At 40.9% G+C, this 16,363-nt stretch overlaps 1 protein-coding gene across 5 annotated transcripts in view; it reads left to right on the forward strand.

Annotated features, from left to right (window-relative positions):
• The window catches only part of TBL1XR1 (TBL1X receptor 1), a 309,082-nt gene that overhangs the window by 280,813 nt on the left and 11,906 nt on the right, over positions 1-16,363 (forward strand). For 4 of the 5 annotated variants that reach the window (XM_019619130.2, XM_019619129.2, XM_019619131.2 and 1 more), the window contains 2 exons: positions 12,650-12,752; positions 15,248-15,393. In XM_019619130.2, the coding sequence (XP_019474675.1) occupies positions 12,695-12,752; positions 15,248-15,393 (204 nt within the window). In that variant the 5' untranslated portion in view covers positions 12,650-12,694. Of the gene's footprint in view, positions 1-4,630; positions 4,705-12,649; positions 12,753-15,247; positions 15,394-16,363 lie in introns of those variants that run through there. The other variant, XM_010716878.3, reaches the window with a different exon arrangement.

Here is a 16,363-nt window from a genome sequence, read left to right on the forward strand (position 1 = left end):
CCTCACCCCTTTTGTCTTTCAAAGTTCTACCAGGTGGTAAATTAGGGAAGTCAGAGGATGCCATTTGAAGATGCAAATGAATGGGTGTAAAGATTGAAGTAGTTTTCTCTGTTGCCATTGAATTAGATAGGCATATCTGAGATATCTGTGTGTGGTAGCATTCATGCTGTATATTTTCCAGCCCTGTAAACAGATAATACCTTGAGCATGCACAAATAACACATGTACACGCATGTTATTTCTAAATCTTGAAGTACAAGGATAAAGGCTCTCAGTTTTATAAGAGAGGAATGGCGTCATGAAGTTTCGAGTTGCATTACTCAAGAATATTAAAAGGTGATTCTGCAAAGTAAAGCCATCACAGCTTTATAAATATTGTAAGAAACGAAAGATGCTGGGAGCTCCTTGGAGACTGAAAAATATCGAGGATTTTTCAAAATGTTGCGGGCAATTTGTGCAGTCGTTACTGAAGTGTGATGTGATCTAGCAAAGACCTGGCCTTCTTCCCCTCCATCATCTCTTTATTTTCAAATAACACTGCCATTACTGGAAGTGGGTAAGCAGAATTATTCACACGTGGAAACTTGGGACTCCTGTGTTGGGATGAGGTAAAGATAACCCAGCACGTTGCGTTTGTTTTTTCTCAAAAGCTGTCAACTCTAATTTCTTTATATTTGAACTAGTGGTAGTTAATGTGATAGCTTAACTGCACAAAAGACAGCACAGAGGTCATGTGTGGGACAATTTAAAGATGATTTCTCCGCAGCTGCATATGTAATAGTAGCCTGCGGTTCTTAGCTGTGGTGTATTTCCATCTCTGCTGATGTTTTACTTTTCTGCATGGAAGTGTTTTCTGTACATGAAACACAAAACCATGATTACGTTTCTAACAGCACCAGCAGAGGAGACTGTTTGCCTTTTAAATGAGGGGAATCCATTTCGGACACACGATGCATCTTCAGATGGTGAATCGGTTGCTTCAGAGGGGATTAACTTAAAAATTTATGAGACTGGATGTCTGATGTTGGCCTAAGCAGCCAGAAGTGTCCTGATTTTGAACTTCTTGTCTGAATTGGATCCTTTGTGACTTCAATCAATTTTACAATAGTTTCTTCAGTAGACTCCTGCCTCTGCTGAACAAAACCATTGGTTTTAAATTTTAATGTTTTTTGTGTGTAGGCACTCATTGTGAGCACTTTTTCCCTCCAAACAGAAACCTTACCCGCAACAGGCTGCTGTGTAACAGCTTTTTATATACAATGTGCAAAAATGAAGTTCCTTGAAAACATCTTTTAATATTTTGTAGAAACTCCTTTTGCGTGCCTCTGCCATTGTGATCAGATTCTTCAAATCAAAGACCCTCCGTACAGTGCCAAATGAGCAAGAACATTTGGTACATGCCTTGAATCTTCAGAGAACACCCGTGTGATTGCTTCTAGAGATACAGGTGACTTTGCAACATGTAGGAGCCATCCGGGGCTGTGTCACAGCAGGCACGTTCATAGGATCTCTGGGAAGGGTTCCTTTACGTAAACATGCCTCAGGACATCATAAAAAACAACAAAACAACAACAAAACCAGGAAGTATTGGCACTTGGCACTCATTCAGTGCTGCCAGTAGTTTTAGGCTAATTTGTTAGGTAAAAGATTCCATTTTCAGAGGATAAGGAAAGAGGCTTGTTTTATTTTTCAGGGTGTTTAGTGAAAGAAAAGACTGTTCTTGATGATTCAGATTTTGGAAAGGCTCCCAGTAAAGAAAGGATGCATTGCAGGGTATGGAAAATCTTATCAAGGACGATGACTGTAGTGTATGTCTTTTCTGTGTGTTACAGACACGTCAGCTCATGGTACCTGCTTTTCTTAACGTTTTGCTAAAAGACTTTTGATACACCTTCATTGAGAGGGGGGGAAAAAGAGAAGCAATTGCTGGAGATAAAGGCAGGGGGAGAGGTTGGATTCATGGCTAAGTAAGTTTTGGAGGTGTAAGTTTTTCATTAAATGGAAATACAGGTAGAGCTAATACAGATTAAGATATTCCATGCCAAATACATGGCAGCAAGGCAGTAATGTCTTTTTGCTCATGACAAATGACACAGAGGTAGGATGTGGTGCAGGGTAGGATGTGGAGATGCAGGGACTGGAGGTGTGCATTGTTGTTGCGTGCACAGAGCCTGAAAATGGTGTAAATTGAGTAGGAGCTCTGTCTGGCTTAGAGAACAGTCAGTGCATGGCTCCCAGGGCCGAGGTTCTTCTGTTGGACGTGTGTCCCACTGAGGGTCTGGTGTGTGCAGCTCTGATTGTGCGTGTCAGTGTGCCGTCCCGCAGCGGAGCGGGGCCATCTGCTCTGCCAGTCAGTTCCTTGCCTCCCGTTCTACAGCGTGCGGTAGAGATGCTGACAGCCACGAGAGAGAGATGATGGGAGAACGGTGGCTCGGCAGTGCCCGAGCTTTCATGTCAGTCTCTTACCATATGGTGCTTGTGCTGTCACAAGGCTTTTAGCTGCGCTGTGCTCTGTCTGAGCAGTGGTTACGGAGCTGCTGAGCAATCCCCACCTCCCCCAGCTCCAACGCTGCTGTTGCTGCTTTCGATTCTAAGAAGCCATCAAATCCGAAAGCAGTTCTGTGCCCTTACGCCTACATCTGCATGACCTACAGCAGCAGCCCTTTGTCTGCCTCTGTGTCCAGATGCATCTTGGCACGTGCAGCCGATTACACCACTATGGCAGGCTGGTGCACGGCACAGTAAAAGAAAAAATGAGAATGCTACTTCTTTATATTTACAACCTGAGAAACAAAAAGGATGATTTCATTGATCACAGTGAGGCACAGCACAGACAAGTCGCCACGTGCTTCATTTTGCCTGTGGCTGCAGTTGGTCCCATTCATGTATCGCCGTGCCCATTCCCATCAGGAGCTCTGAGACCGTGGGCATTCAACTTTTATTGTAGTATTTGATTTAAATTTAACAGATCACAAGAACTTTGAATGACAAAGAATAATGTTTTCAGACGGTGTTTATTTCTTAATTTACTTCGTAGCTCTTGAGAGATGTGATCTTCATCTTAGAAAATACAACAAGAAGGCAAACACTTTGTATCCTGTTCTTCATTAGAAGCCAATTCCAATTGGGCTCGTTAGAGTTTAGGTGTTTCTGGAAAATTTGGCTATCTAACTTCAGAGTTCAATGCTTTATGATCCTTTTTAACACTCATTTTCCTGAAGTAAATTTTTAAACTATCAATTAATTTTAATTCAATCAGCTGCCTTTTCTATGGAATGTCCTGATAGTTATTTCTTGTTGGTTATTAATCTTTAATTAAAAACAACATAGCTGGAAATGCTTTGACACTATCCTATTGGACGAGGTCTTGTGTGCGTTGGTATCCCGTCTGTTACTGCAGCTCAGACCGTGCAGTCCAATTGATGGGGAACAGAAATGTGCTAACTAAGAGACTGCTTTGAAGACTCAGCAGCAGTTTGCACCTTGCTTAATACTGTTATTTGGTTTCATTAGACATTGGGAATGAAAACGAAGTGGTGTTGGTGGGATTGGTGGAGTGGATGTGAGGAAAGTACGTCTTTCTTTGTGGATTAGTGATCTAATAAGGCTGGGATAATTGAGGATGTGCAGGAATGAATGTATCTAATGTAGATTCACAAGTTGTTTTTTTATATATGTCATGTTCACAGTCAGTTGCAGAAACGTATTATTTCTGCTTTGGGAAAAGGGTTTTTCCATTTCTTTTCCTTAATTTCTGAGCTGATTATGATAATTAACCTGTGTATCCCCACTGGCTCATTTAAGGCTGCTTTAGTGACTGGCGTGGATGTGGAAATGTTTGAGTTAAGGAGGTAGAGTTGAGTTTTTGGTCTGAGGGTAAACTTTCTTAAGCCTTCCTTCAAACTCTTCATGCAGGCAAAATGCTACAGTCAGTCATGGGTTATATGTCTTTAAGTCTTGTAAGTGAACATCTTGGGACTAGAAAGAACTTGTCAACGTGCATTTAATTTATTCCAGGCTTTAGGATATGTTTTGTGGCTGCTGAAAACTTTGAAGGCTAAATATGATCAGTGTTGGCACATATTTTCAATACCAAATCCCACTGTTTGACTGCAGTTACGTTCTCAGCACGCTTAATATTTGGATTAATATAGAAAAGCGTGTCTAAAGCACATTGTATTTCTACTATTGATGTTCATAAGTACCAATCTACCTGTTTGCCATCAGTCTGTGACTCATGAGTAGTAATGGCCTTGTCCCAAGCAGTTAGAAGGTGTTATAAAAACATACTGCCATCCTCATGTCATTGATGCGTTGGTTTTCTTCTTTGAAAGGCACTTTTTTGCTTTTTCTTCATCCCAAGCAGAAAAATAATAAAAAGGAATCTTGCTTTCCTGCTTCTCCTCCAGAAAGTAGCAGCTGCTCTTTCACTGGAACTGAGAGGTGATGCTTTCCCTTGTTTCCTTGTTAGACTTGAAATTGCAGTAAAATGTAATTGAAGGATTAATTGAAGGATCTTTGAGTTCTGTGAGTTTGCTATTTTTTTTGCCCCCACCTCATTATTATAATTTCTCATAAGAGTTTTCCATTTCACCAGAAACAGTGGACTCAGAGCTGTTGGTACTCAGCGGGACATCCACCTCAGGAAAAGATTGGCAGCTTTCAGGCACTTACTGGTTGTTATCCACAAGCTCTGCTGCCAGAGTACGTAATTCTGAAACTTCTTTTCTCATGGGAAAGGCATGTAAGACTTAGGCTTAATAACCAGGAGAGCAAGTCAGCTTTATTTGCATTTGGAATAGGTCAGCCTCTCTTCACTGGCTTTATGAACAGAGCAACTAGTTAATTTTTTTCTTCCCATAATCAAATTGCATGTTTGTGTATCCCTATTGCAGTACTTATGTGCTATGCCTGATAAAATCAGAGCTTTTCTGAGGCTGTTTAGCGGGGGGAAAGGCACTCATCCAGCACTGCCAATCCTTTACTCCAGACAGATTCGCAGGACTGCCCTCCTCTGCCCTGTGCTACATGTGTTGCTTTTGCACCAGGATACGACTGAGGACGCAAGGCTGAATGGCCAAGGGCAAGTAAAATGAACAGAGTTTAGGTGGAATGAGTATCACTGGGGTTAAGGATGAATTGAATTTTATTCAACTACCAGATTGCATTGTGAGAAGTGTTGGCAACTCATCTGTTGTAACAGAAAAGCAGTAAAAGAACGTGAAGTAAGAGATTTCAGAAGGAAGTGCTGATAAAGTCAGGGCTCTTGAAAGTGGTCGGGGAGATGAGTGCAGGAGAGCAGAGTCAGTGTAGGCTATGCATGGTGAGGAGGTGAAAGCCAGGGCAATGCATCACCACAGGCTCAAGATTGTGTGTCAGATCAGGAGATGAAAGCCAGAAGATGGATCACCAGCTTGAAAAAGATTGCAAATGCAATGGATAGAAGCTGTAAAAGGGTGATGATATTGGGAAATGAAGTCCATGCACCTCTGTGAAAAAATTTGTAGTCAAGACAGGTATGCTCTTGTAGGTGTGCAGAGATCCTTTCAGCAGATGCTGTTGAGTTACCATCAGGTAGCAATGTAAATGCATTACTCATAACAGATGGAATCACTGGCAGGCTGCACAGCCCCAGTAAGTTTTCCAGAGCAACTATAAGTTGAAAATCAACTAATTACAGAAGTGTGCTAAAATCCTGTAGTAGTTGGCACTGAGAAGTATGGAGTTTTAGCTCACGCTCAGGGTGAACCTCTGTAACCCATCGATATGCAGGTCAGCTTCAGCAGTGTGGTGAAAAACTGTGTGGCTGTTAGCACACCAATATCCATCAGCTCAAGCAATTGATGTAGATGTAATCACAGTCTCTAATAGAAATGAAGTCAGGGTAATGGAACATTGTCACAGGATCAATGTCTCCTGTTTTGAAAATAAACCCCCTCAGCTTTGCCTTTGCATTTATGTACCAGCAGGCGACCGTATCATTCAATTCAATTGACACAGTCTCTTAGAGCTCTGAATGATCTATTGTGGGAACATCAGGAACAACACATTGGGAAAAAATGGAATGTTCTTGATCAGACTTGCAGGCCATGGGATTCATTGGGTTTTCCAGCAGCGAAAATGAGAATAAATCAGCTGAGAGCACAAACTTAGCACAGTACGGAGGTCGTTAACTCCATTTTTAGCTTCAATTGTTCAGTTTTTCCATATTCCTGATCAAAAATGTTGGACCTTAGCACTTGTGCTTATTTTCAATGATGAGTAGTCACAAATAGAAGACATTTTTGGCTGTTGCCCCTCCCTTCCCTTAGTCTCAGCAGAAGCCCTTGATAAAGCTTATTTTGACTGATTCAAGAGCTCTTCTCATTCAGTGATTTTCTCTGAAATTTTTACACAGCTTGATCCAAGTGAGGATTAATGGGTGTGTTCCCACATTCATCCATAATTAATTTTTTGCTAGGGCTCTAATGCAGAGCAGGACAAACGCAGTCAGTCGTGCATTTGCACTCCTGGAACTGAGTACATGGTTATAAGTTATATTGCATTGGGTTTTAAACAACGTAGCAGGTAATGCTTATCCCAGTTTTCATTTTTCTTGCCCTTGATTCCAGAAATCTGATGTTAGATCTAGAGAATGCCAGCAGGCTGTTAGTTCCATGGGCTCATTAAAGCCGTTTAATAATTTGATAGAGCCTCCTCAGGAGTGGGTCTGTGCAATTGATTGCAAGAGTCTGTTTAAATCAGATATTCCTGAAGAATTGTAACTTCATCTAAAGGGATGTGGCCTAAGAAGGAGTTGAACCTAAACAGCATTTATTCAATATCAAGTATAAGTAGCAGAACCATTGTAAGTCAGTGTAGGGAATTGCAAAATATAGCTGCCACGAAGCACTGTAAGATGCTGCACAGCTGTGTGGGAAGCTGGGTGTGACTCCGGAGAGCAATGGAAGCTTTGGAGCCCGAGCATGGGAAGAGTGGCACTGAATACACCGTCACTGGTCTCTGCTTTCACAGCCAGGATCCTGGCCTCCTGGGTCACGTAGCATATGACTTTGGGGAGGAGATTCATAGTTCAGTAATTAAATATTACTTTGCTCTAGGCAAAACCAGCAAATAGGTTTCATCTGCAGCTTATTTTGTAATAGTGCTCAGGACTGTGCCTGGTGTTCCTGGGGACTGAGTGCTCAGATAAGTAGACAGTAACTGTTATTTTTAGCTAAGGTTTTGGGTGGTTTTTATTGTTTTTGTTTTTTTTTTTTTCTTTTCAGGGTTGCAGTTCTTTTTCTTCCGAAAATTGCAGACTGACTTTGTCATCTTGTATGCTTCATACTCTCAAATTGGCACAGAAAGACAGAGACTGCTGCCATAAATTAGGTCACAAAAGCTGAAGTACAGAATACAAATATTTATTGCCTGAGCTAAGGAAAACAATTCAGATGAGGAAAGGAAAATGTATTTATTTATTTTAGTATTTGGCAATGAAGCTGTATTCCTGAGATTATAAGTAAAAACAAAGCAGTGGAGTTGTAAGATAAGCATGAGAAGCACCTCTTAAATTGCTGCAAGGAAAACTAGCGAGGCTTGACCTTATGGTAAATCACTACGAAGGTTCATGAGGTAGAATTACAGTTAATTTTTCATGCAGGTTCACATTTGGCATAGATTTAGCCTTAACAGCAAAATAACCCGAAGGAGATAGGTGCTTAAAGATAGCAGTGTAAAAATACAGGTAAAAATGCAGAAAACAAGATAGCATTCATTTAAGAATATATTTTAAAAAGAAAAGTGAATGTGTGTAATTTTAGAAATGTTTACGTTTAAATTTAAAAAAAGTTAGTGAGAATTCCTAATTGCAGATTTCTCAGATAGTCGGAGAATCTCAGTACGGAGTGATCTGTGTTGTGCCCAATAGTGAGCCCTTTTCTCGAAGGAAGGTGTGAAGGAATGACTGGGATTCCTTAAAGCAATTGAATTAAAACAGTTAAAAAGACAGTTTTTTTTCCTTCTTTTGAAGTATGAGAAAACATTCATTTTGCTTGAAATTAAATTGATTTGATCAGTTGATACACAGAAGGGCATACAACATTGGCTGTATACTGTAGATTTGAAATACAGGATTCACCAGTTTGTTCATACAAGTTGTCCATTACAATCAGTTTCTGAACAGTTCTATGTATAAAACTCCTTGGAACACTTCTTGCTGAGTTTGGAAACATTGTGGAGCAGCCACGTCCTGGGGAAGAGCCCTGGAAAACACTGGGAGTAAAACAGCGGCCACCAGGAGAGGTGTTCCATGGGGCACCAGACCAAAACTTGGGTTCTGGAGGCTGCTCACAGCTCGAGCTGTGTGTGCTGTGTGTGCACTGACCGAAGAGTTGTCAGGTTTTCATGGAAGAGGAAGGAATGACAAGGACTTGTGGCAGTGTTGTTGATGTAGGAGGTGTTACTGTTTTTGTAGCCAGGCTTCTGTTTTCCTTGCAAAAATGGAGTGGGTTGTTCACATCCGAACATTGAACACTTCTCAGAGCTGCCCAGAGCATTAGCTGTTCCCTTTAAGGTATCGTATTGGTATCAAACTAACGATTGGTATGTTTGGGGAATTGCTGTTTGCAGCAGCTTGCCAGGCGGTTCTGTTATCTTACCTAATGAGGATGTGTTCGAGCCCACCTCACATTGCAGGATTCTTTCTTAAGAATTGTTGGATGAAGGAGTAAATCTGAACTGTAGTAAATCCACTATATATTATAAAATGGTAATGAACAGGCACAGAGTGCTAATCTGATGTATAAACTTTCTCTGCCAGTTCAATGGTTTTTTTTTTTTTTTTTTTTAAAGCACAGAAAAGCTATTAGGCAAGGAGCCATATCAAGCAGCATCTGTTCTCTAGCATTTGGCATGAACGTGGAATAAGAGTACAAAGCTAGCATAAACATGTATGGTAGAATAATAATTTGTCAGAAACGCAATCAGATTGGTACTGCTGGGTACCCATCAGTCTGTAGATCCAGTTTTCATGATAGTGGAACTTGATATCTCTAGAATGAATTCTACTTGCAAGTGCTGCACAAAGTATGAATGACTGTGGATGGTTCTTGAGGGCAGGAGGTGCCACACTAACTGCTGCACACTGGTGTTTTGGAGTCACGGTTGTCGTGTTGCAAAATACAGGCACGTTTTCACTGAGCGGAAGCTGAGATGGAGTTCGAGTGCGGGCTCTGAGATGAGAAACCTAATTTCCTTTGAAAGAATAGTTTCTGAATGACTTTGACTCCAGCCATCGATTCACTGCTTGGTTGAGTCAGGGGAATTTGTCAAAAGCACAGGAGTGCATCTTTCGAGTTTCTTACTGGCGTGTGACACACTGAGCTTTTGCCTAGATCTTGAGGCCACCGTAAGTATAGCAGTTAGCTTTAATTTTGTGGCTGGCATGTTATATGCCTGCTAAATTAATAATGTCCTGGGATGCTTTGGTACTATATTGATTGGTATTTAACTAGTGCTGTGCATCCTGCCAGTGTCTGTGGCCCAGGGGTGTGGGCTGCTATAGAGGAAGAGCACAGTTCTCTACCATTGGCACGCTGACATTGCTGAACACGACTGGGACGTGTGCGGGTTAAAACAGAGTCTGAGCAGCATGCTGAGGTGGATGTAGGGCCACCAGGAGCTGCCACATGGCTGGAGGGCATTGTGTCTGTGGCTGAGACCCCTCTGCAGGGGGTGTGTGAGGCCTTGGGCCTTGTTGCTGCTGCGCTTTCCCCAGAGCTGCTGTGGAAAAGCTCAGTCCTTGGGGCGTGGGGTGGAGGTCAGGCTGGCTCCCGCAGGTGCCCTGGTTGGCGCTGACTGGAAGCGTGTTGGGGAAAGAATGATGGAATCCCTTCGTTCTGTATTGCTGCTGCGTTTTCCCTTTGGGGGTGGCAGGGAGAGTCATTTGGTTCTGTGTGTTCCTTAGTCAGCTCCTCGCTTCCCTGGGGTGTGCAGTGCGTGAGCCACGGCCTGCTAGGGAGGGAGTACCACAAAAGCCTCTCAGATTGAGACAAGCACTGAAAAAACGGGTAAAGCAATATCTTGATTTTTTTTTTCTTTTTTTTTTTCTTTTTTTTTAAGGAAACTTTAGCAGCCTTTTCGGTTTCATGCCCTCACCAGGAAAGCTGTGTATTTATTTAACACGTTTCTGCATTTTTGGAGTTGTTACCATTGCAAAGCCAGTGCTGCACTGCCACCTCTTGGCAGCCGGGCAGGAACGTGCATTTCCAGCAGTGGCAGCGCCTGTCCTTACCTTGCCACAGCTTGCTTAGAAACACTTTGAGCCAGCCTTGAAAAATTACACTCATTTGACTCGGGCAGGGTGAGTAGCACTTCTGACAGCCAAGCAAAACGTTAGCTTTTTTCTTTGGTTATCCAGCTGCGTAACGTGTGGCAGGTAAATGTGTGACATTTCAGCGGTTCTGCTTTCAGTGGGGAGTCTGTTTTGTATTAATAATACAGATCTTCTCTATGTAGCAAATAGTGCTTATATCTGATCCTTGCGTTTTGATCCATCTTTTTTTGGATGATGCAGTGAGATGTTAAAAATCAGTAGCAGACTCATGAAACAAACACTGCCATTTGCATATGTAATGTGAAAAGGCATCTTTCCAAGACTTTTTAAATCAAATTACTGGTTTTTTTTTCTGAAGGATATTGTTTCTTTTCTGTAGAACTTTCCTGCCGTGCGCACACTTCGAAAATGATTTGCTCCAGGTTTGACCACAGATATAGCTGATTAAATCAGTGTTTGGTGCTGCATGTGCTGTAACCGGTTGTCAGTGCATGAAATGCCTGGAAATGGCATTCATTTCACACACTTAATGAACAGTCCCTCAAAGTATATTGTAATTTGTTAGGTGTACGTCGTGCATCCAGCGGCTGTGGATGGGCAGTGCAAGGATAGTGTTGATGTACCTTTGGAAGCTGAGCTGCGTTAGCAAGAGGCTGTACTAGAATCATAATTTTTTCCTTAAATAGAGATGAGAAGGTTTTATGTAGCTCTGCATTTTTATTTATTTTCTTAAGAAACTAAAAGCGGTTTCTTGCATTCCCCACTAGGACCTGTTTAAGTGCAGGAACACCCAAATCCTGGATTTCTATGGCCATGGTTGGCATCATTCATAGCTCCCTGCTCCCATGCACAACAGCCCTAATTCTCCCACCGACCCCTGTGCTGTCTGGGTTCATCATGTGGCTCTGTTTCTGGGGAGTCCAGTTGGGTCTCTTCACTCTGTTCAGCTGCTAACACTCTGGGGCTTGTTGAAAAGTCACGTTTGTGAAAGCTTTTCACACTGCCATATTTGTTTGTATTTGAGTGGTGAAGTTCAAAAGTTAGATGGGCAGAGAGACACTGTGGTTATTTTGTCCTGTCTCTTTAGGAAATCTTGCTAGGAAAAAGAAGTGCCCAGAAAGAATATGTGAAATCTTTTGCTACTTGGCAGACTTGTAATGCAAATCACAATCTTTTACTTGCTGCTTACTGCTGCGTTCATAGCTTTCCCACCTGGAGAGCAGTGATGAATCACCTGCCCATGCAGCCATGTTGCTGGAAGTAGTTAACTTCTTGTTCTGAACCACACAAGAAAACCTGCTCTCTAGTCCTTCTTTTTACTGTTTTTTTTAATGCCAGATCCAGGTCAGACCTCATCCAATATCTATAGGATACCTTCTCTGATGAGTTCCATGTAAATAATGGTGGCTTCCGAGCAAAGCACTACTAAGGTTTACTCTTATTAGGAGCTGGAGGTGGACATCATTTCATGTTCTGGAAGCTCATGTTTCTACTTGTTTGTGTGATGTTATGGAAAACATCAGGACTTTCATTTTTGAACATTCAAAAGTCATGGGAATGTTCTTAAAAGTGAGGCTTAAGGAAGAAGAAATATTGTATTCTGTCTCGACTTTGTCTTAAATCCTGTTCTTGCTTTATATTCTCTAATCCAAAGTACATATATTCTGCATTATTTGCCTTGCTAAATATTTACCTTTAATAAAATCCTGAGGAAAAAATGTTGTATATATACATATGTATATATTCATATCCATAAATATTTTTAATCACTGATGAAAGGCACACAGAACTGTTATTGACATGCTCTGTTTAAACTTCATGTCGAATTTTAAGGATTACTTTCATAGAGCATAAGTACGTGGCTGAGATGTTTTCTGATTTTTGGTGGAAATAGTTGGGTTTGGTTTGAACATATAGAGCGCTGTAGTCCATATTACACCTTTAACTGGAGAGAAATACTTGAACATTGAAGTAGATCAGAAAGTAAAAGTGAGATATAGTCTGGATGCCAAAGTCATCGTTATCCAGATGTTGAAAAAAATGTGTCTCATAGCAGTAATGTTGATTAGGTGAAACTCACTTGACTGTTGAATACTTCCCCAGTCCATTTCAATTTTACATCATCTGTGAGCGTGGCCCGTCAGTATTTAATTTACTGACCTTAACATTGCGGAGAGAGAAATGACATTTTAATGACTGTGGTGGACTTACATTATCAAAATCATTGACTGCTGCCGAGGAGCTACTTCATGTGTAGATATACAGCATTTGTTAAGAAATATGTTACAATTCCTAAAAAATGTTTAATTAACCTACTTTTCTTATTTTTAGGGTTGTGTCCTTTGTTGTGACCTCATGGTTTAACTGGGAATAAAGATGAGTATAAGCAGTGATGAGGTTAACTTCCTGGTTTATAGATACTTACAAGAGTCAGGTGAGTTTTTTCAATTATGGTTGTTTTAACCATGTTTAATTTATTTGGTTTTCATCTGCAAATGACTTCAGCAAATGCAAACTCAGTTAATTATTTTGCCAGTAGGCATGTGCTTCTATCTGAACTGTTTCATGGTGTTTCTTCTCAACAAGAGGATGAATTCCTGCCAAGTTACCTTCTGCAACTTAATCAGATTTAGTCATTTGGAGATTTCAGATGGCAGTCAACCAAGGACTCACTTGATTACTAGAAATGCATTTTCCTGGAGATCCTTTTCAGCTACAGGATCACAGCAGCAGCACTTTGCACTGTATTCTTTGGGGCTACTTGAAAGGAGAGGAGGGGAAGAAGGATGAGTCCACACACACACAGTTATTTTCTGCTCTGTCTTGAAGTACTCATGCTGGTGCTCCTGCGCACTGATGTTGCACGACCACATTCCTTGCCTGAATGTGGCTGTGGGAAAGGAAGATGTTGCTGCATTTTAAATGAAAAAATGGCTTCATCCTTCTGTATACAGCTCAGCCAAAGTCTCCTGCTTCTCAAGAGTAACAGCTAAACACGGGTGAATATTGTCAAACACACCAAGGAACTTTTTTTTGCTCTGCTTATCCAAACTGACTGCATCTGTACAATACGAGAAGGAATTCTGTAGCCATCCCTTAGCATACTTTCAAAAACTTCCAAAAGAGCAGCAGTTTGGTTGCAGGTTGGAGTTCCTAGATGTGACCGTATGGCTGCAGGGCTTTTTGTGGTGGTTGTTGCTCTTGAAACTAGGAGCAGAAACAACATCAGCTTTTACTCACAGCTATGATATTGATTGCTTAAAGCAGTCTACATTTAGACCACACAGATTTAGCTGGAAATTAGGGCATGCCCCAGTGTATGAACCAATGATGATTATCAGCTGGCAGGGCAGTATGTGGTCTTAACAGCACATAAAAGAAGTCTGCCCTTAGGACTTATGGTGACAGTGCAAGGAATCAACATCAGTGTGTATGTTACCTTGCTGTTCTAACATTTACTGGTTATTATTTTTCATTACTGTTAGCTGATGGAAGGGCTTCAGGCTTCTTTAAAACTTGTCTCATGGTTATGCATCATCAAGTCAGATAGGTGATAGAATTAAATTCAGTGAAGTAAGACTCCTTTAGCTGAGTTTTTCCTAGGTAACTGTTGAGATTGCTTAGGTTTACGTGAAGAAAAGGATACAAGAGTATCCTTAAGAATAGTAGAAAGAAGTAAAAACGGGCTGGATGGAATTCTCTGGTCCAGTTTTACACATCTAGTTTAATGGGCTTTATTGTCAGCTTCTCAGATTCCTTGTATTTTATCAAATCTTATCTTAGCACATTACCACTGGCCCTGACCTGCTGATGAGAGAGGCTCAACCTCTTACAAAAACGGCGTAGAATGGATGATTGGCTTTGGAAAATAATGTCATAGATAATTCCAAGGGTTAGAGGTGTTTCTCTCTTTTTATAGTCCCGTCCAGGTGTCAGTAACTAGTTATGTCCTCCTTGTAGGTGTGTAGGTGTGTGTATATAGGATTTTTTGTTTATTTGTTTGTTTTTTGCTTTAGTTGAGTACTTACCTGCAGCTGTAGGTGGTTTTTTTTTTTTTTGTTGGTGGTTTTTTTTTTTACTCAAGAGACTTTGTGTCTTTAATGTGTGCAGCCTTCCTGCAGAGCTGGTGGAGACTGATGCAACATCTGTCCACTGCTTATCAACTTCTCAAACTGAGACAAGGAAGCAGCAGAAGCAGTGATGGATGGCAAAGCTTCTCAGTCTCTGCTTGTCAGAAGATAGAAGAAACCCTTTGTTTCACCTGAGTTTACAGAAAGCTGTTACACATTCTCATTCCAGTTGCAGAGAGCTTTAGTCACAGAAGCCAAATTTTAAAATTGCTTTATCTTCATTTGAAAGTTTGCAGGCAGCTTAGTTATCTGACAGCAAAAGACAAAAGGAGTAACTTCAGAAAAAGTGTCAGTGATTGCTGAAGCAAATACTTTTCTCTAGGTTAAGTTCACTTTTCAGGGCTAATAAGTAACAAACAGCTACCAGTACTGCATCACAGTGTGCCTGTCACTTCTTAATCAGTGCCCAAACAGGCACGGTTGTGACAGCATCACACCATGCAGTTAATTCTGTTTTATGTACGGGTTTGTTTTATTCTCATGGATAACAAATCAGTGAGAAAAACTAACATAGCAATCTGTTTAAATAGCATTTCCCATTCTGTATTTTATCTTTTTATATATTCTTATGCACAAGTGTTTTGCCAGTGATAAAATCAATTGCTGTGCTTTTTATAAGCTTAGTTTTTGTCCTTCTACACTTTTTAAGTTAGAAACAAGAGGGAAATGGAAATGTTGTGTTTTTCATATTTTAAAATGTGCTCTAAATTTCTTTAACTTAGATTTGTATACAGATCTTGCATACTTTGGCAAATATCATTATCTGTAAATAAATTTTCACGGTTTTGCCTTTATTTAGGGTTTTCCCATTCAGCATTTACCTTTGGTATAGAGAGCCATATCAGCCAGTCCAATATAAATGGTGCTCTGGTGCCACCAGCTGCTTTGATTTCCATCATTCAGAAAGGTCTGCAGTATGTAGAGGCGGAAGTCAGTATTAATGAGGTAAGTAAGAATTCCCTACAGGAGCATTATGTCCTTGCTTGCAGTAAGTTTGAATGCTCAGTGTTTTTTCTTAACTCTTTTGTATCCTATTTATTTACTTTTACTTCAGATTCCTCACTGCTGGTGTTCACCACGACTCCAGTGGTGGAACCAGAATGGAGTGATATAACTGGGTAGGGGTTCTGCCCCGTGCAGCCACACAACACCAGGCATGGTGTTCTGGCTCACAGCTTAAAGGTCCGTTGTCTGTAGAGTTGTTACCCTAATATAATGTTGCAGTAAATCCAGAAAAGTGCAGTAAAGTAATTATAGACAAGTAACCTTTTAGCTGTTCTTGTAGGCTTGCTCTAGTGAGGTAAGAGAGTGCTCTGCAACTCTCATTTGGGTGACGTGTTGTTGTAATGATGCAATGAAAGTCAAAGGGAAGATTTCCAAATAGAGAAATGGTTTCAGTTTGTGGCAGGAAGGATGGAGATATATGTCAGTTTGCTTTTTGCCTCTGCTGGCAAATTTATCCTGAGCAGGATCCACTGAATTTCATGTTCAAATGGTTGTTCCAGCAGTACGGAAAGCTGTGCATCTTCCTGCCTGATACTGCAGATACTCACTCTTGATTTCCATTCTCCCTTATGCCTGAGAGGTTAGCAGCCTTTGTGTGTGTCAGCTGTATTGGATAAGAGTTTTTCACTAATTCTGCTATCTTTCCAGTCTCTCTTAGGTCTTCTTTTTATGTATTATTCTCATAGTGCCAGCGAGGGTAATCTTTTCCCTTAGGAAGCCTCAGAAAAGTAAACCAAGTGATTGGAATAGAAGGAGACCCTATATTTATCACAAGGAATCCTTTTAGGTCCTAAAAATAGGTCCTTACAAAGCCCTAGCATATGTATAAGCGTATTTTTAACTAGGTCGTGTCCATTTCAGGATAAAATTCTTCTTTGTTGTTTGAAAGTATGCCAGCACTGTTTAAAAA

Source organism: Meleagris gallopavo, chromosome 11 (genome assembly GCF_000146605.3).
Source record: "Meleagris gallopavo isolate NT-WF06-2002-E0010 breed Aviagen turkey brand Nicholas breeding stock chromosome 11, Turkey_5.1, whole genome shotgun sequence".
NCBI lineage: Eukaryota > Metazoa > Chordata > Aves > Galliformes > Phasianidae > Meleagris > Meleagris gallopavo.